Source organism: Petaurus breviceps, unplaced genomic scaffold, assembly GCF_028583685.1.
Source record: "Petaurus breviceps papuanus isolate PSGF00001 unplaced genomic scaffold, PetGlider_PUasm1.0 90925, whole genome shotgun sequence".
In the NCBI taxonomy this organism is placed as follows: Eukaryota; Metazoa; Chordata; class Mammalia; order Diprotodontia; family Petauridae; genus Petaurus; species Petaurus breviceps.
In genome coordinates, this window is record NW_027187380.1 from 8707383 (window position 1) to 8728420 (window position 21038).

The following is a 21038-nucleotide window of genomic DNA, read 5'->3' on the forward strand; positions in this document are numbered from 1 at the left end:
ATTTCCTCTCTCCTTCTCATTTTTCCCCTTTTCAACTTTTCTTTGTGTATGGTCTTCCCCCATTAGATTGTAAGCTCCTTGAGGTCAGGAACTCCCTCCCTCCCTCTCTCCCTCCCTCCCTCCCTCCCTCCCTCCCTCCCTCCCTTCCTTCCTTCCTTCCTTCCTTCCTTCCTTCCTTCCTTCCTTCCTTTCTTCGTCCCTCCCTCCCCCCCTCATTTTGTATTTGGTCTCCAGCACAGTGTCTGGGGACCTACCTACATAATAGGTGCTTAATAAATGTTTAGGGATAGCTAGATGTCACAGAGGTTAGATCACCAGCCCTGGAGTCAGGAAGACCTGAGCTTGAAATTCAACCTCAGACACTTATTAGCTGTGTGAACCTGGGCAAATCATTTAAGTCTGTTTGCCTCAGTTTCCTAATCTGTAAAATGAACTAGAGAAGGAAATGGCAAATTATTCTAGCACCTTTGCCAAGAAAACTCCAAATGGGGTCACACTGAGTCAGACACTACTGAAACAACAAAATGACAACAACAAATGTTTATTGACTACTAAAACTAATTCACAGATTTAACATGATAACAATCAACGTACCAAAAAGGCCACATCATAAAGTTAAATAAAGTCAACTGAGAAAACAGATAAGACAAGAATATCAAGAAAAACTATAAAAAAGAAAATTGGCAAAAGAATAATTATAAAAAGTTGTTTGGTGCTCAGAAAAAATTAGCATAAAAGAGGTGAAGAATGGGGTATCTATCCCATTGGCCACCATTGAAATTTGTTTTGATTTAGTATATTTGTTATAAATTTGTTTTTAAATTTTTATTTTTCAACTTAGGAGGAGGGGGAAATGAAGCAAAGAATCGAACTTGCAATGTTGTTTAAAAAAAAAACAAAAATGGACCACTGAATCATTTTTTTAAAGCAAAGAAAATAAAAGAAGGAAACAGAGACAAGCAGGACAACTTTGAAATTTACATACAGAATTTATATACATATATATTTAAAAAGTAAAGCAAGTTAAATATAACAGATTCATGGTTTCACATATAGTCTTTATTCTACTTTGTAAACAGATCTGCATACTTTATTTGGTGTTTGGTAAAAAAAAAAAAAACTTTAAAATGTAAAAAGAAACCTGATAGAGAACCCAAAAAGAACCCAATATATGCAAGAGATTAATTACTGACAAACCCACATCTAAAAAATACTGAGGAATGTAATCACCATTCAATAAAAAGCTATTGGGAAGACTGGATAGTTGTATGACAAAAGAATAATAACAACTATTATTATTATTTTATGCCTCATACCATACAATAAATTCTAACTGGATTTAGGGATGTAATATATTTTAAAATAAATTTTAATGGAAAAAAGGAATAACATATCTGTCTCAATTATGGAGAGCAAGAATATTTTTTATCAAATAAAACAAATCACCACAGACAAATCATCATTTTTGAGAATATAAAGATAAATTTCTACAAGATAAAAACCAATTATCTCTAAAATGAAAGGAAAAGAAACAGATTAGGAATAAAATATTTGCAACAAATATATAAAACAAAGGTCCAGCATCTAGAATAAAGATGCTTATGTGATACATGAGAGCAATGGTCAATGGGAATGAATAGATAAGGGCTGGGGAACCTGCAGTCCATGTGGCCTTCTAAATCCTTAGATGCGGCCTTTTGACTGAATCTAAATTTTACAGAACTGGATTCAGTCAAAAGGCTACACTTAAGGATTCAGAAGGCCATCTGTGACCTTAAGGCTGTAGGTTCCCCACCCCTGGAATAGATGATTTTCTAAAGGGGATTACAAATAATTAATAATCACACAAAATGATACTCAAATTCCCTAATAATCATAGAACTTATATCAGATAAACTGGCCAAGATATTAAAAAAAAAAAATTCACCATTGGCAGAGGTATGGGAAAGCAGGTGTTCTAGCACATTTGTATCACAGAATGGTGCAAGCTTTTTGGAATGAAACATGGCTCTCTATATATAGAAATATATATCTATATATACACATATATATGTACACACATATGTACACACACACACACAAGATTCACAAAAGTTGCTGTACCCTTTAATTTAGCAATTCTACCATGAGGGCTTTATCCTAAAAGACCTTATGAAAATGTAAAAAGAAACTATGTATATATAAAAATATTCATGGTTGTTTATACATAGTAGCAAAAACAAAAATAATACTGGAAATAAACTATATCTAGTGTTTGGAAAATGTAACCCTGGATGCTTGAAGGCCATGCCAACATAATGCCTGCTCTGCAGGGTTCTGAAAATGCTCTGAATACAGGCTCCATAATAGATCTGTATATCTGGTCCAAAGACTGGCCCAGCTAAACTTGGAAAGGCTCATCACTAGGTTGGCCTCAAGATGATTGATTTTTTTGGCCACAGCAACTCTTGAAAAACAGCTGATAAATCAGAGAAGCTGTGGTCTGAAACCATACTAATAAAATTACATATCCTTTAAGTAGAAAATATAGGAAGGTCATGGAATAGTAGTATGACAATATAAAATTACAAACAAAAAATACAAGCAAATACTTATTGAAGTATTGCAAAATTAAGGCAGAAGAAACAAAACTATATATAATGGCTTTTAAAAGGAAAACGAAATCAAAGTGATGGAGCTAAAGATGGACTCAGATGTAGAGACAGAGAAAATATCTTTAGTATATTAATATTTGGTGCTGAACTTGGTTAATGTATGCTCAGAACACCCCTATCCTAAAAATCCTTCCCTAGGTTCTGTGATTATCTCAAGTTACTATCCCATATCTCTTCTTCCCTTCACCATAAAACTTTTTGGAAGAGCTGTCTTCACTTTCTTCATCTGCTTTTCTCACCACCTCTGTAGTTCTTACCCCTTTACAATCTGGCTTCCACTCACTTCTCTACTGTAGTGGCATCCTCAAAGATAACCAAAGACCACCTAATCACCAAACTGATTGGCTTTTTCTAAGACATCCTCCTCCTCAACTTATCTGAAATATCTGACACTGTAGACCATCTCCCTAGTTCCAAGAGGGCCTTATTCATCTTTAGTTTTTATGAAACTACATTTTCTTGGCTTCCCTTCCTACCTCTTTAAACTACTACTTTCATTTTTCTCACTACTCTTTCTCATCCTCTACATTCATAACATTCATTTAATGGCTTCTCTTCTTTTTCCTGCCCCCTACATGTTGATTAACCCAGGGTTCTGTTCCAGGTCCTCTTTTCTTTCCTTCTTATATACTCTCTCCATTTGCAAAGCTATCTGTTCACAGCTTCAACAATTATCTCTATGTGGATTACTCTCAATCTATTGATAAAGCTTTGACTTTTCTTCCAAATTCTAGACATGAATTTCCAAATGTCTCCTGGGTATCTCTACCTGTATACTGTGGTAATGCCTCAAATATAGTGTGTCTAAAGACAAACTCTTCTTCAAAACTATTCTTCCTCATAACTTCCTAATTTGTGTTAATGTTGCCATTATTCTTCTAATTGTACACTTTAAAACCTCAGCATTATCTTTGATGACTCTTTTTTGTCCCTATCTAATCAACTTGCCATTTCTGCTGCTGTAATTTTTTCATTCATCACATTTTCTATATTACTATGATTCATGTCCCCATTACCTCTAACCTGAAACTATAATCAACTCCTAAATGGTTTCCTGACCTTTGGTCTCTCATTGTTCCAATCCATTCTACTTACTTGTGCAAGAATAATCTAAGCACAATCTAATCATACTTTGTACCTCCCCGTGACTTTAAAACCATCAGTGACTCCCCTATCATACAGAATACAAATTCCCTGGCCTACAACCACAGGTGCTTGATGATTTGGCTCCAACCTACCTCCTTACTAGTCTTATCTTCCAATACTTCCATTCAAATACACAAACAGAATACTCACCATTCCTAAATATGTCTGGTCCCTTTCTCCTTTTTTGTACATTTTATTCTTCTTGAAATTCTCTGCCCCTATTTCTCTCTATTCAATTCTTACCTTTCCTTTGGTATCCAACCTATATGCTATCTCATTCCTAAGGCTTTCCCTGATTGCCACCACCAATTGGACATACTAGACCAATACTTTGAATTACCATAGCACTTTTTGTTACAGCACTTGCATATTCTGTATTTCTATAAGAGTTATTTGTATGTCCTTATCTCCACCAATAGACAAGTAACAGAGGTCCGTAAGGGAAAAGAGCATGTCCAGTTATACTTCATAGTCTCCATAGTCAGTATACTGTTGAATAAATAGGTGTCGAATGGGTAATTACATAGATGAAATTCTTCTCAGACAAGGTTGTAAATATAAGTAAACTAAGAGTGGGTAGATTCAATCTAGAACTAAATAATGATATAGCTATTAAGAGATAAATTCTTGTTCCAATTTATATGTTTTCATTATATAAAATTATAATGAATAAAAACCTAGTAATTTTTTTAAGCAATTGGGGTTAAGTAACTTGCTCAAGGTTACACAGCCAAGTGTTTCTGGATGGGTGCTAAGTGTCTGAACCTGGATTCGATCCCAGGTCATCCTGACTCTGGGACCGGTGCTCTTACTCACTGTGCTACCTGGCCACCCCAAAATCTAGTAATTTCAATGAACTAATGAGATAGAGTACCTCCAACTTTGAGAATCATATATTTTTCAAGTTGGAAGGTCTTTTGAGTATGTTTTATTCAAGTCATTATTTTATAGATGAGGAAATGGACAGGGGATGCTGATATAGCTAGTTGGTATAAGAGCCAAGAATGAAATTGAGGCCTGAATTCCTTATCCACTGCTCTAGGCACTGTACCACATTTTAGGATTTTCCAATATCTACTATTCACAAAGGATATTAGAATTTTCTGGATTCATATGCACATAAAACAACAAGACAATCTCCTTTTTAAAAAAAGACAAAAATTAAAAACAAAACCAAAAACCTCTAAGTACCTGTCTGGAAGATGATATACTTGAAGGTCGGGGTCTCTCAAAACTTGACTCTTGCCTACAAAATTGATCTCGTTTCTTCTCCTGTCTTCTCAGGCAAGCCTAAAGAATAAAAAAGTTACTATGTCTTAGGTTTTTATTTTGTTCCAGAGTTTACCCTCAGTATACTGCACCTTAGAAAACTGATGTTTCTTTTTTTTTAATCAGACCTGTGATTTTCCAGCAAGGGATTACTTTACAAGTGTAAATTGGTATATTCTCTGCAACATATAGCCCTGGGGTATTTAGAAATTAAGTAACTTGCCAAGGATCACACAGTCAGTACGTATCAACGAAACCCAGTACACATCAACTTCAAGGCCAGTTCTCAATCAAACAAGTAACATGTGGTATGTTCACTGGGGATACAAAGAATGAAACAGTACCTGTTCACAATTTGTTGATATTCTACTGAAGGAAAAAGCAAGAACACATATATGACAAATAAATATACAAAGAATAAATACAAGGTAGTTGGAGGAAGGACCCTAGTACTTGGCGTGATCAGGAAAGGCTTCATGCAGAAGGTGGTGCTTGAGGGGCATCTGGAAGGAAGAGAGGAATTTTTCTGAAGAAGGTAAGGGAGGAGTACATCACAGCCATGGGGGACATCCTTTGCAAAAGCATACAAACAGGAGATGTAGTGCCACATGTGAGGAACAGAGAAGACAGTTTGGCTAGATTATAGGATGTGGAAAGGGGAATAATATATAATGAGGATGGAGAACTAAGAGGGGTTCAGGTTGTGGAGGGCTTTAAAAGCTAAAAAGAGTTTACGTTTTATCCTAGAGGTAATAGAAAGCCACTGGAGTTAACTGAGTAGGAGAAAAACATGGTTGGATCTAAGCTCAATCACTTTGGCAACTGCACAGTAGATGGAGAGTAAGGAATGACTTGAGGCAAGGAGGCCAACTAAGAAGGGTTATAATAGGCTAGGCAGGGTAATGAAAGCCAGAACAGAGGTGGCAGTGTATGAGAGAAGGGCCCAGATCATTAGAGATACTGTGAATGTTGAAACAGTAAGATTTGGCAAATAATTTGATATCTGAGGAAGAGCAAGGAGTCAAGGATCACACTGAGAATGTGAACCTGGAGATTGAAAGAATGATGGTGCCTTCAATGGAAACAGGAAAGTTTGGAAGAGGAATTTTTTTTGGGTGGAGAGGAAAATTTGGAAGAGAATTATTTTGGGGGGAAGGGAGATGATGAGCTCTGTTTTGAATATGTTGAGCGTGATATGTTTCTGGGACTTTTAGTTTGAAATGTCCAATAAGTAACTGGTGATATAGGACTAAAGGTAAGGGGAGAAACTGGGCTTGAATATATCAATCTGTGAATCATCAGCAAAGAGATGATAATTAAGCCCGTAGGAGCTGATGAGACCAGCAACAGGGAGAAGGTAAAGAGAAAAGAAAAGAAGGCCTAGGATAGAGCCTTGAGACACAGCCACAGTTAGGGGGCATGATATAGATGATGAGTCAGCAAAAGTCCACAGAGAAGATATGATCATACAGGTAGGAGGAGGACCAGGAGGGAATAGTTTCACAAAAAGCCTTAAGAGAAGAGAAAATCTAGGAACAGAGGATGCCTGACATTGTGAAAGGCAACGCAGAATTTAGAAGTAAGAGGCCTGAGAAAAGACCATCAAATCTTGGCAACTGAGACATAACTGGTAACTTAAGAGGGGAAAATTTCAGTTGAATGATGATGTTGCTCCACTCATGATGTGATATTGCCTTGGGGCTTATATATCCCCAAATCTTCTTTTAATATGGTCATCCAATACAACAGAACCCATTTCAAACCTCTCTCTCCTTAACTCTTTTCTCTTTTGGCTCACAGAGCTAGATTGGAAGAATTCCTTGTTTTGATGAAGTTATTATTCTAATAAATATGAACTGTTTATCACTTTGTTAATTATGTATCTAAATAACAGCTTCCTTTATTAATGTCTGAGTAAGACCCACACATTTCTTATGAGATCGAGGTCATTTTGTATCATAAACAAAATCAATCCCCAAGTACAAAATATTATTAATAAAACATGACCTTTCTTTGTTATTAAGAAATCCACTGTTAAAATATTCCTCATAGTATTATATCAGAAACAGATTATCTGCTGTGATAGTGAAAAAACCTTATTTTAAAATACAGAAATCCACCCCCCAGAAAAGAAAATACAGAAACCACTAAAAAAAAGCCTTCTCCATTAAATCTGACAGTTTATAAAACCTAGCAGAATTTATTTAAGAAGGTTAAGATGCCATTCTTAGGAGAAACCGTGTGGCAAAATGCTTTGAGCCTTTGAAGCCTTTGCTTCCAAGTTTCCAATCTTCCTTCTGATACTTACTGGCTATATGGCCATAGACAAATCTCTTAACTTCTGTGGTCCTTAAGCAACTCTCAAAACTGTAAGTCATAACTTTCTTGCATTTTCATTCCCTGTTAGCAGAAGCAGCCTCATAATGGAATTCTGGACCACTAGGAGAACCTTGTATTGTTGCTCAGTGCATTTCAGTTGTGTCTAACTCTTCATGACCCCATTTGGGCTTTTCTTGACAGATACTGGGAGTGATTTGCCATTTCCTTCTCCAGCTTAACAGATTAGGACACTGAGGTAAACAGGGGTAAGTGACTTGTCCAGGGTCACATAGTGTCCAAGGTCAGATCTGAACTCAGAAAGATGAGTTTTCTTGAACCCAAGGACAGCACTTTATCTGCTGTGCCACCCAGCTTCCCCAAAGAAATAGACATGGCCAAAAATTAACACAAAATCCTAGGACTTAAAATTCAGCACATGTAGCCACACAGGTTAGAGACTGGTACGTTTTGTCTATGTCAGGATGATTTACACCCTCAATATGGAAGAAATTTTGCCTCTAAGTAAAATTATAAATTCCCAAGATAAAGATGCAAGACTGTATTCTACCTTGGTTGTCAAGACATAGGTTTAAAAGACTATCCATAAATGAAAAGCCAATTCTCTTTTGCTCCAAAATTAAGCCTATTTTCATAAAAAATGTAAAATGCGTATTTAGTCATGGTCCATGTCACCGGATCTATAAGAAATCAGGCTAAGCCTCAAAGAAATTGGGCAGTGAACTTAATGAAATTCAACTAATTATGGGCTAGCCCTTCTTTCTATTCCCTTTTTGTTTATTTTTTAATTGGAATCTGTGTCTATAGGGAGCACTGAGTGTATAGTTATTTGCTGAAGACAGATGCTCATGTTCCCTTAAATTATTAAGAGAAGTAAAAGAAGAAAATGCAGATGAATAGGAAGAGGGAGGAGATAGCACCAATAAATGCAGAAAAGGCCAATTCAAGTTTGTAGAAATGAAAAGAATTTTTGTGGACTTTTGAAAACTATCTCTAAGAATATATGTGGTTTCAACAGTTCTTTGCCAAAAAGGGGAGGAGGGGGAGACATTAACTCTCATACTGAACAAAGTCACAGGGATGATTCCAAACTCCTCCTGTTCCCTTTCTTTCTAGCTCCTCATATCATTCTGTGAGTAGGAGGACAGAACAGTGGAAAGGCATATATTTTCTAATTCTTCCTAACCTTTTTTTACAGCCAAGCAACTTTTCAAGTTTTATTTAAACACTGATCCTTCCTCTTTTTTGCATTTAAAGCTGTACTAAACAGTAGGAAAATAAATATGACAATAAAGCCAGGCTTATGGAATTGTAGAGATACTCCCCTAATTCTTTATTTTCTATTTATAACAAATTGGTATGTCTTTTTTTGTTGTTTTTGTTTTAACTTAGAACTATCTATTGCTTATCTACACCAAGATGGCCTATTGACATTTCAAACTCTATGGGTAAAAAACTCTGCTTCTCTCAACTTCTCTTTCTCTTGATATTACCATCTTCTCAGTAACCAAGGCTCACAAGTTTGGAGTAATTTCTGACTCACCCTTTTCCTTCACCCAAAATATCTAATCAGGCATCAAAGTCCATTTGATTCCACTTCTGAAATTTGTTTCTCGATTGGTCCAATCCACACCTGAATCCTCATTTAGGCCCTTGCATTATCTTGTGTAGGTATTTGTAATAGCCTCCTAACCAGTCTTTCATATTCAAGTCTATTCCATTTCCAATCCATCCTTCACATTTTAGCCTAAGAAGGAATGCTCTAATCATGTCACTCTTCCATTTCAGTGGTTCCTTATTGTTAATAATAATGTATAAGCTCCTCATCCTGTCATTCAAGGTCCAAGACAATCTTACTTTGGTCTTACCAAGTGGTGTTAGCCACTCAACTGAACTCATTCAACAAAAAAGGTTTGGGTCCTATGGAGTCCCATGATCACCTTGGAAGACTGAAATGTACTGCCAGGTAAAATCCTGAGTAAGTGCTATAATCTCTATAGCTCTCAGATGAGAGAAAGGGAATAAATATTTATTAAATACCTACTATATACTAGGCACTGTATTAAAGCTAACTCCTTTGATCCTCACAACAGCTCTGTGAGGTAGGTGCTATTATTTATCCCTATTTTACAGTTGAAGAAATTGGGTCAAATCGAGGTTAAGTAATTTACCCACATCTTTTAAACCTCAGCTCTGTCTCCCTCTGTAGAGTAGGACCAACTCACTGTAAAATGGCGTATGGATTTACCCATTCAGAAATCAGTTCTGACCCACCCTCATCCCAACAATGGGGAAGAGTCTTATATGACCATATATCATTCAATACCCTCTTCATATAGTCTATGTTCTGGTCAAACTGGACTACTCCTCCCTTCGCACTTGTCCTTCTCTCTCCAATTTCAATGCTTTTGTTTCTTGTTTTTATTTTGTACCACTCTCCACGTTTTGGAATGGACTCTTGCCTCTCTTGTCTATTAAAGTGCCTCATTTTGTTCAAAGTCCAATTCTAATGGTACCTTCTCCACAAAGCCTTACCTGACTCCCCTCAGCCCCCCACTTCATACCTCTTCCAGGTGAAAATGATCCCAGCTTCCTCAAATTTATCATAGCACTTTGCCATTTATTCAAGATACTCTGCATTTATCTCACTTTTGCTTGTATTATAATTACTTTTGTACATGGCTTTCTCCAAGAAACAAAAAGACCTAAATAAAGGCCTGGATGGGTTGCAATCAGCAAATCTATAAAATCAGAGAACCACTGAGTACAGAAATAAATCTTTCTCCTCACAGAGAGTAAACTTCTTGAGAATAATGTCTTTGTATCATCAGAGACTAGCATAGGGCCTGGACAAGTAGGTGTTTAAAACATAAAATTTTTGTTGAATTAAGTAAAAAGGAGGGGGAAAGCAGTGGATAAGGCAATGGATATAAAATTAATATTTGTAGGTAGCTATACTTAAATTCCATTAAGAGGAAATGGTCAGTTGCCCTTTTAAATATTTACCTTTTATTTACAATAATTAATAACTAGATTGTTTTAACTATTGTCTGCCCATGTGGCAAAAACAAGTTTGGTTTTTAATGGTTTATTTTTATTGACATATTTTGTTCTTATATCACTTTCATTTCATATATAATTATTCCCTACTCAGAGAGCCATCCTTTATCACCAAGAACAAAAAGAAAGAAAAATAAACAACTCAGCTAACTAATGAATATAACAACTACATTTGACCTTCTACTCATTCGTTCCACATCCACTGACCCCCATATCTCTGCAAAGAAGGGAGGGAAATACCTTTTCTCATCTCTTCTTCAGGCACAAGATAGTCATTAGAATTATACAACACTGGAGTTTTGCTTCTCTCCATTTACATTATGGTAGCCATTGTGTATATTGTTATTCCAGTTATCATTTAGGTCACTTTGAATGAACTTATATAAGTTTTCCCATGTCTCTCTGAATTATTCAGATTTCATCACTGCTTAGTGTGCAGCAACATTACATTAATGTACCATAATTTGTTTAGCCATTCCCCAATGTACTCTGTTTCTAGTTTTTTATTACTATATAAAGTGCTGCTATAAATATTTTCATATATACTGGACCTTTGTTCCTATCTTTGACATCCTGAGGTATTTAACTGGCAATGGAATCTCTAAGTCAAAGGAGTATGGGCATTTTTGTCTTTTTTTTAGCATAATTCTAAATTACTTCTCAGAATGGACACACCAATTCGCAGCTGCATCAACAGTATATTAGTATTCCTGTCAAAATTCCTTTAGCATTGACTATTCCCTTCGTCATCTTTGCCAACTTGCTGAATATGAGTGAAACTTCAGGGTTGTTTTGCTTGCATTTATTATTATTATTATTATTAATTTGGAGCATCTTTTTTTTAAATGAACTTTTGTAATGAGCATTTGCAGATGAGCACTTTCTCTGCAATTTATAGTCTTAAGAAGGTGCCTAGACTAGAGCACTGTGAGGCTAACTGACTTGTCTAGGGTGACACAGCCAGTATGTGTCAGAAAGCAGACACAAACTCAAGTCTTTCTGATTTCTGAGATCAGCTCTTGATAGTAGTAATAGTAGATAATACTTATATAGTACCTACTATGCACCAGGCACTCTGTTAAGTGCTTTACAGATATTATCTTATTTTGATTCTTGAAACATTTGATCTACCCTGAGGAATAGATGATGTTATAACTCCCATTTTACAGTTAAAGAAACTGAGGCAGACAGTGGTGAAGTGACTGGGTCACTGGGTCACACTTCCACTAAGTTTCTGAAGCCAGATTTGAAATGGGTCTTCCAGAGTTCAGACCCAGTGCCATATCTACTACACCACCTAGCTTCCCCCACTATGCCATACAGTTTCATATGTGGTTGTTAATATTTTGCCATTCATCTTCTTAGAGAAATTTTTTAAAGTCTCATTAGACAATGAAAGGGTCATTGAACAAAGTTCAATTGCATTTATTAAGGAATTTCTATGATCTAACACATGCATAAGAGACTCTTTGTTGGAATAGAGCCTTTATTTAAGGCTATATTTTGCTCTACTGAGCAAAATGCCTTTTTGTAACCAACAAACAACAAACAGCAGGAACATGTATTCTCTGTACTTTTCAGCCAATTAAGTGATTGTAAATGTGGTCTGTTGTAGAGAATTAGTTACCAAATCTGGCTAGTTCCCTTCTCATGGGGAAAACCCAACAAGCATATAAATCAATATCATCAGGATTTTATAAAAAATGAAAAAATAAGCATGTGGATCAGTAGCCTTTTTATGGATATTAACATCATCCATATTATTTTTTCCTTTCTTTTGGCATCTTTCCTCCCATTAGATAACCTATAAAATGGTCACTCAGTGCTCTGAACTAAACTGGGCCTGGATGTCTTCAGCATATATCTGGTCTAGTCCAAAAGCTGTGTCTTGACTTTACTTCTTAGTCATTCCTACTTTTTCAGATAGAAAACTGGGGCCTAAAGGTTAGGGTGCAAATGTAGTAGTACTTCTGTCAATGATAAAAATAATCAAACTACATAAGGACTGCTAATTCTTATTGCTATGACTCCCACATCAATAAGCTGCCATTTTATGCCTATTATATTAAAGTATATTTCATTTTGGTGGTGATTTTTTCAGGGCTCACTAATTCCAGCAACTTCTCCCTGTCTTTCAGAATAAAGGAAACTATATTGGTCTATTGCCCAATAGCTAATCGATCAACAACTCAAAATTTTTAAAAAGTACTTACTTGTGCCAGGTCCTGTGCTGGGTTCTGAAGATACAAAGATAAAAACCAAAACAGTTCCTGTTCGCAAGGAATTTATATCCTTTTTAAAAGAAATTACTGGAATCTTTTGTTTTTATATTAATTTCTGGATATATTCCTTTCCTCTATCCCTACATAGGAAGCAACAATAAAATAGCAAAGAAGAAAAAGGAGTTGGGGGGGAAGAACATATGAAATACCTAATCAAATAACAAGCACTTTTTAGTCACCTACTATGTACACTGTGCTAGGTACCGAGGGGGCAAAGACAAAAATGAAACAATTGCCATCCTCAAAGTAAGAGAGACAACATGTATACATCTAAGTATATACAAAATGAATAAAAATAAATATGATAAAGGGCACAAGAAATGGGGTAATAAGGAAAGGTTTAATGTAAATGGTGCCACTTGCGCTGATTTCTGGAGCAAAGAGGGATTCTAAGGCACATGGGTAAGAAAAGAGCACATTCCAAGAATTGGGGACAGCCAGTCCAAAGGCATGGAGAAAGGAAAGAGAGTGTTGTGAGGAAGCCTGTCACATGCCACAGAGCAAAGAAGGAAAGAGACAAACAAGTACAAGGTAATTGGGGAAGAGGGGAGTAAGAACAGAAAGGCAGTAGTAGATGAAAGAATCAGAAGGAGAAAAGAAAGAAGCATTTATTAATCACCTAATACATGACAGGCACTGTGCTAAGTGCTCTATGAGTACTATCTCATTTGTTCCTCACAATAACCTGGGGAGGTGGGTATTATTATGGTCCCCATCTTACAGCTGAGGAAACTGAGACAAACAGAGGTTAAATACTTTCTCAGGACCCCTAGTAAGTATCTGAGGCTGGATTTGAACTCAGGTCTTCCTGACTCTAAGCCCAGCACACTGTTACCATCATTCTACCACCTGTGAGGCTTCATGAGGCTAGCATTTTAGTCAAACTTTAAAGAATGTTAGGGAGACTAGGTGAGTATTAAGGACACAGAGACAGCCTCTAAAGGTATTGTGCTGGGAGGAGGAATGATGTATGTAAGGAACAGCAAAAAAAGATTAGTTTGATTGGACCGTAGTGTGCATGAAGGGGAGTAATTCCAGGCTGGAATGATAGGATGGAGCCAGATTGTGAAGGCTTTCAAATGCTAAACAGAAATTTGTATCTGATCCAAAGTAATTGGGGGTCACTGGGGCTTAATGAGTAAAGGCATAATATAGTCAGACTTGAGCTACAGGACTCTCACTTTGGCAGCCACCTAGAAGATGGATTGGAGAAGGAAGGGACTTAAGGAAGACCAAAGGTCACTGCAGTAAGTACAAGCAAGGTGTAAGGAGAGCCTGGCCTGGGATGATGGTTGTGTGGGTGCAAAGAAAGGGATGGGTACAAGAGACAGTGTATAAGTAGAGTCAACAAGACTCAGTGTCATCCAAGGAGAACTTCCGTCTGCTTCCTGTGTGTCTTGTATGTGCCTCTACATGCACATCTTCTCCCATCCCGGCCTCTTCTATTAGAATGTCATCTCCTTGAGGGCAGAGACTATGTTGCTCTTCTCTTTGTGTCCCCAGTACTTGGTCCCTGTGGTGCCAGGCATACAGGAAGCACTTAATAAGTGCTTGTTGGTTAATTGAGATGATAACTGAATGCATTAAAGTCAGTGAGATCATCATCAAGAGTGAGTGTAAAAAAAGAACAGAGGGCCCAGGAGAATAAGGGGGAAAAAAGTACTTCTGTTAAACACCATATTACATGCCAGGCACTATACTAAGCCCTTTCAAATACTGCCTCATTTTATTCTCACATTTTACAGATGAGGAAACTGAGGCAAACAGAGGTGAAGTGAATTTCCCAGGGTCAGAAGGATAGGAAGTATCTGAGGCAGGATTTGAACTTAGATCTTCCTGACTCCAATTCTGGTGCTTTATCCACCTTTCTGCAGCTGAGACTCTTGATGAGTTGCCTAGAACACTGAGAAGTTGAGTGACTTGCTCAGGGTCACAAAGCCAGTATGTATGAGAGGTGGAACTTGAACCCAGATCTTCCTGGCCCAAAGGTGACTTGCTATCCATTAGGCCATTTTGCCTCTCAAATAACTCCAATATATGAATGTAATGTAATGTTACTGGGTCCTAAGAAATAATGAAGGTGAGAAATTAAGAAAAGACATGAGGAGACATATGAAACGATGCTGTATAAAGAAAGCAGAAGCAAGATAACAAAATACACAGTGACTACAAAAATGTAAATGATAAAACATTAAGAAATGGTAAAAACTCTAATATCTGTCATGAAGACTCTTGATCCCGAAGAAACAATAAGGAAACCATACCTTCCTTTTAGTAAAAAGAAAAATGGGGATGAAGGATAGAGAATATGATAGAAGCTAAATTCAGCTCAAGTCTGACTATATTATGCCTTTACTCATTAAGCCCCAGTGACCCCCAAATTCAAATTCAGCTACTGCAAGGGTTCAAGTGGGGAAGGGAGAAGATAAATTGCTATAATATAAATACTTAAGGCAACAATGAAACTTTAAGTTAAAAAAATAAAAAAGAAACCGCCTTGGTGTTTCTGCCACCGATTCTAAGAATCACAGCCTGGGTCCTGCTGCCCTCCAACAGGGCAGTGGGAATTTAAATAATGTAAATTTACAGAGAGTGAGAACTGTCTGTACAGGCCTGAGTCTTTCAAGTAGTGAAGTAGTGAAGCCATTAGACTCATTCATTTCCCAAGTCTAGGTTACATTTTCCAATATCTTTTTCACTCTTTACTGTTGCCCCCTGCCCACCAACAATGTCCACCTGTACATTGATATCAATGAGTATCAAAGTATATGTTGACTTGGTTTGGAGAATCTTGTCAAGGTCTCAGAATTACTCCCTTTTCATACTCAGCAACAGATATTGGCACATTAGTTGCAATTTTCTTAGTAGCTGCCATGGGATCACAGTTTGCTCATGCTCAAATCATGAGCATTACAAGGTGAAATCTCCAGTGTTCTCTGAAATTACTTCTTGCTGCCTTTTGTCACACAATGAAATCAATTCTGCTAACTCTTTTGTTTGCCTCCTAGAAGGAAATGAGCCATCCTTCCATTTGTTGCAACTTCCTTTTGTCTTTTGCTTTCATTTATTTTGCAAATACCAGTAACGATATGGTTTATTTTTTCCAATTGAATGTCAATTTGTGGATGAGACAAAGATCTCACATTTTGAGTACCCATGATTAAGTTAATGTTTCTAGAGTCTACAAACATGTGAAATTCTTAGCACCCTATTTTCCAACTCTCCTTCACCATCATCATGGTGGAACCATAGAACTGAGGGATGTTTTAAAATTTTTCTTTGTTTCCCAGTTACCCAAGCTCACAATCTAAGGGGTCATTCATTCTTGGACTCCTTATTTCCTTTCACCACCAATTAGTTGCTATGTCTTGCTGAGATTTCCTTTCTAACAACTCTTACATAAACCCCTTTTCTCTTCTGACACTTCCACCACCCTTGCAGAAGCCCTTAGCACCTCTTGCCTGGATTATTATAATAGCCTGCTGGTTGGTCTCCCTGCCTCAAGTCTCCTCACTCTAGTCCATCCTCTTTACTCAGTTGTCATACTGATCTTTCTAAAGAACAAATCTGACCAAACCCCCCTATTCAATAAGCTCCAGTGGCTCCTCACCACCTAAAGGATCAAATATAAAATCTTCTGATTGCTACTCAAAGATCTTCATAATATGGCTATCTCCTACCTTTCTATTCTTGAGACTGCTGTGACCAAAGAAGTTATCACATAGTGACCAATCTATTAGCTTCAGAAACAACCTCTCCCAAGTCTAATTACCTAGGGTTTCCAAACTCCCATTCTAATTACCACACCTCATCTTAGGAATTCAGATACCATAATACCCAGTATGAGATTTAAATTATTATTAATGGCATTATTAAAGTTAGTAATTGTATATGGCTAAGATGCGGCAGCTAGATGGTAATAATGAATAGAAAACTAGGCTTTGAGTCAGGAAGGCCTGGGGTTAAATCCAGCCTGAGAAAATGTGTGACTCTAGGCAAGTCACTTAACCCTTTTTGCCTCACTTTCTTCATCTGTAAAATTAGCTAGGGAAGCAATTGGCAAACCACTTCAGTATCTTTGCTAAGACAACTCCAAATGGGGTTACAGAGTTGGCCATGAGTGAAACAACTGAGCAACAACAAAAAGAAATCAAAAGGATGAGAGAAATTTTGAAAAAATATTCTGTCATTTTTCTAGCCTCATTTCTTACTACAAACATTAACATGAACTCCAATTTAACATTATATTACTCCTGTCAATCAATGACAATAGAATTTGTGGTGCCTCTATCTTGTGCCAAATACTGATCTAGGTTTAGGGGACACAAAGAAAAAGTGTCCTTGTTTTAGAGGAGCTTACACTCTAAGGGCAGCATGTACATACTGTCTATTGATTGAACAAAATAAGATACCAGTGCCTGATATATAGGTGCTTAATAAATGCTAGCTGACTGACTAAATGATACAAGATAATTATGAGATGAAGGAACCAGAAGCTGGGGAAATCAGGGAAGGTTTCATACAGACGGTGATGCTTGGCCTGGACTTTGAAGAAAACTAGGAATTCTGAAGGGTAGAGGTAAAGAAGTACATTTCAGACATAACGCAGCCTGTACAAAGACAACTAGGAGCTGGAGAGGATAGGGCATCGAGCCAGGAGTCAGGAAGACTTGAATTCAAATCTGACCTCAGACACTTACTATCTGTCTGACCTTAGGCAAATCACTTAATTTCTTGTCTCCCACAGTCTCCTCAATTATAAAATGGGATCCTAATAGTATTTACCTCCCAGGATTTGGGGGAGGATCAAATGAAATCATATTTTTAAAGTGTCTAGCACAGTCCTTGGCACACGGTATAAATGCTAAATGCTGAATATTATTATCATACATGAGAACAGTGAAGAGACTAGTTTGTCTGAATTAGAGTATGTATGAATAGGTCTAATATGTAATAGGACTCAAAAGGTAGATGGAGAAGGTTTATAAATGACAAACAGAAGAGTTTATATTTGATTCTAGAGTTAATAGTTTATATTTCATCCTGAAGACAAAAGGTAGCCCTGGAATTTATTGAGTAGGGGATTGACATGGTCAGAACCGCGTTTTATAAAAAATCACTTTGGTAGCAGTGTGGAGGACTGAAAAGGAAAAAAAAAGGTTTAAGTCAGGAGAATGATAAGGAGGTTATTATTGTAGTGCACATTAGAGGTGATAATGACTTGACCTAGGGTGGCAGTTGTGTAACGGAGAGAAAGAGGTGTATAGGAGAGATGTTAAGAGAGGTAGAAATCAAGAAGTGTTGGCAACTGATTAAATTTAGAGGATGAGGGAGAATAAGGAGTTGAATATGAAAATGAGATTTCTAATATGAGCAAATGGAAGAATGATGGTATCTTTACTGAAGTTCAGTATGAGGTATGGTTCTGGGGAGAAAAGTAATGTCTTCTCTATGTTAAATTCTAGATGTCCATGTCACATACAGCTAAAAGTCCAAAAAGATGTTGGAATGGAGCTCAAGAGAGAGAGAGGAGTTCTAGGAGACATCAGCATAGATGATAATTAAATCCACAAGGGCTGATGATGTCAACAAGAGAGAATGTGGAAAGAGTTCTCAGGACAGTGTGTTGGGGTGCCCCTAAAATTAAGGAGTGTATGATGGATGGAAATTCAACAAAGAACACTGAGAAGCTGTCAGGTAGATGGAAAACTAAGAAAGATCACACAGGAAAACCCTGAAAGGAGAGATTATTTAGAAGGAAAGGGTATCAAGTATGTCAAATACAATAAAGAGGTCAATTAAGATTTGGACTGGAAAAAGGTGTCCAAATATGACAATAAAGAGATCACTGATAACTTTGGAAAAAGCAATTATAGGAGAGGAACTGGAAACAGCAAGTACAGACTACTTTTTCTAGAAGTTTGACTAAGAGAGGGAGGAGGAATATATATAATATATTACTACATATACTATATTATATATACTATAATAGCTTGGAGGCATAGCAGGTCCTACTGAAGATTTTATTCATATTAGAGGAGAATTGAAATGTTTGTTGGCCACAAGGAAAGAGCAAGTAGACAGGAAGAGATTGAAGACTGGTGGAGGGGATGATAGTGCAGAAAATTATCTAGAAAAAACAGAAGAGGATGGAATCAAATGTAAAGAGAACTTCCGGGGGTGGAGTCAAGATGGCAGAGTAGAAACAGGACCTCCAAGCAGCTCTGGCTCCCACCTTCCCCAATCCATGTAAAAGGGGACTCTGAACAAACTTTGGAGCTACAGAACCCACAAAATGACACAGAGAAGCTAAGTTCCTGCTGAGGACAGCCTGGCAGGCCTGCAGGAAGTGGCCAGCGCAATGCTCTGGGAGACAAGGCCAGCCACACATGAGCCACACAAAAAGGATCACACAAGGTTTTAGCCCCAAGGTGGGCCTGACCAACCACCGGCTGGAGGAACTCCAGATTACCAGCAGCTGTGGCGGTCCAGAATTATCAACACACAGATGCTAAGGACAAAGTGAGAGGTCAGTGCAGTGTGGACTTTGGGACCCAGTAGTTGGGAGTGCATCATCTTTTGCCCCCAGGGCGAGAAGCTGCTGAGGGCTGCAGTGCAGACACATGGCAGCTTCAGCTCCTGGCCTGCAGATTGTAGGGGGACCAAGTGACCAGTCTGAGGGGCAATCGCTCTTGCTTTAACCTGCTTGGATCTGGATTGCGGTCTAGGGTGGAAGTCCTGGGGTGTGTGACCAGCTTGCCAGAGTGTGTGGAGGCCTCAGAGAGGGCACCCAACTAAAACCTCCAGCAGCTGAAAAAACCACAGCATTTGGGACAAAAGCTCCCCTGTCTGGTGGCAGAGTCCTACTGTGGCAAAAAGCCCAGGGGTCAAATGACTGAGGGGTGACATGACCAGGCAAAGGAAACAAAGCAAACAGAAGAATCCAACATTAGACTCTTATTTTGGGGACAAAAAGGATCAAAGCATGGAACAGGAGGAAGACAGTGAAGCCAGAACTCCTGCACCAATAGCTTCAAAGGAAAATATGAGCTGGTTACAGGCCATAGAGGATCTTAAGAAGCAGATAAGAGAAATGAAGGAAAAATTGGGAAGAGAAATGAGAAAGATGCAAGAAAATTATGAAATGAGAGTCAACAGCCTGACTGAGGAAAATATAATGTTAAAAAACTGACTAACTCAAACGGCAAAAGAGGCTCAAAAAGGCAATGAGGAGAAAATACCTTAAAAAGGCGGATTTGCCAGATGGAAAAAGAATCTCAAAAGCTCACCGAGGAGAATTATTCCCTCAGAATTAGATTGGAGCAAATGGAAGCTAATGACTTGATGAGAAATCAAGATGCTGTTAAACAGATCCAAACAAATGACAGAATAGAAGGCAATGTGAAATATCTCATGGGAAAAACCATTAACCTGGAAAATAGATCCAGGAGAGATCATTTAAAAATTATTGGACTACCTGAAAGCCATGATCAAAGTAAGAACCTAGAAATCATCCTCCAAGAAATCCTCAAGGAAAACTGCCCTGATGTTTTAGAACCAGAGGGCAAAAAAGAGGTTGAAAGAATTCACCGATCACCCCCTGAAAAAGATCCCCAAAAGAAAACTCCTAGGAATATTATAGCCAGGTTTTGAAATTCCCAGATCAAGGAGAGACTATTACAAGCAGCCAGGAAGAAACAATTTGAATATTGTGGAAACACAATCAGGATAACTCAGGATCTGGCAGCTTCTACACTGAGGGATCGAAGGGCTTGGAATCTGATATTCTGGAGGGCAAAGGAGCTGGGATTAAAACCAAGAATCACTTACCCAGAAAAACTGAGTATCATGTTTCAGGGGGAAATATGGTCATTCATTGGAATAGAGGAGTTTCAAACATTCTTGATGAAAAAACCAGAGTTGAATAGAAAATTTGACATTCAGATACAAGAAGCAAGAGAAGCATGAGAAGGTCAACGAGGAAAAGAAATTATAAGGAAGTTATCAAAGTTGAACTATTAACACTCCTACATGGAAAAACAATAATTGTAATTGATGAAACTTCTCAGTATGAAAATAAAGGGAATAGAAATATATATATATATATATATATATATATGTCTATATTGGAGGGTATACTGGCATATGAATACATATGTCAATGTGTGTATATATGTTTACAGGTATACATAGATAGAGGGCACAGGACCAATTTAATAGGAAGGGATGATACTTAAAAGGTGAAATTAAGAGGTGAGAGTGGAATATAATGAGAGGAGATGGGGAGAGA

The 21038-nt window shown here is 37.5% G+C and overlaps 1 protein-coding gene across 3 annotated transcripts in view; it reads right to left on the minus strand.

Moving 5' to 3' along the window:
- LOC138152451 (probable E3 ubiquitin-protein ligase MARCHF10) overlaps positions 1-21038 on the minus strand; it is a 96776-nt gene that overhangs the window by 61626 nt on the left and 14112 nt on the right. For all 3 annotated transcript variants that reach the window (XR_011166107.1, XM_069076237.1, XM_069076234.1), the window contains one exon: positions 4992-5090. Coding sequence is in view for 2 of the 3 variants with exons in the window: in XM_069076237.1 (XP_068932338.1) it covers positions 4992-5090 (99 nt within the window). In the remaining variant the exon portion in view is untranslated. The remainder of the gene's footprint in view (positions 1-4991; positions 5091-21038) is intronic.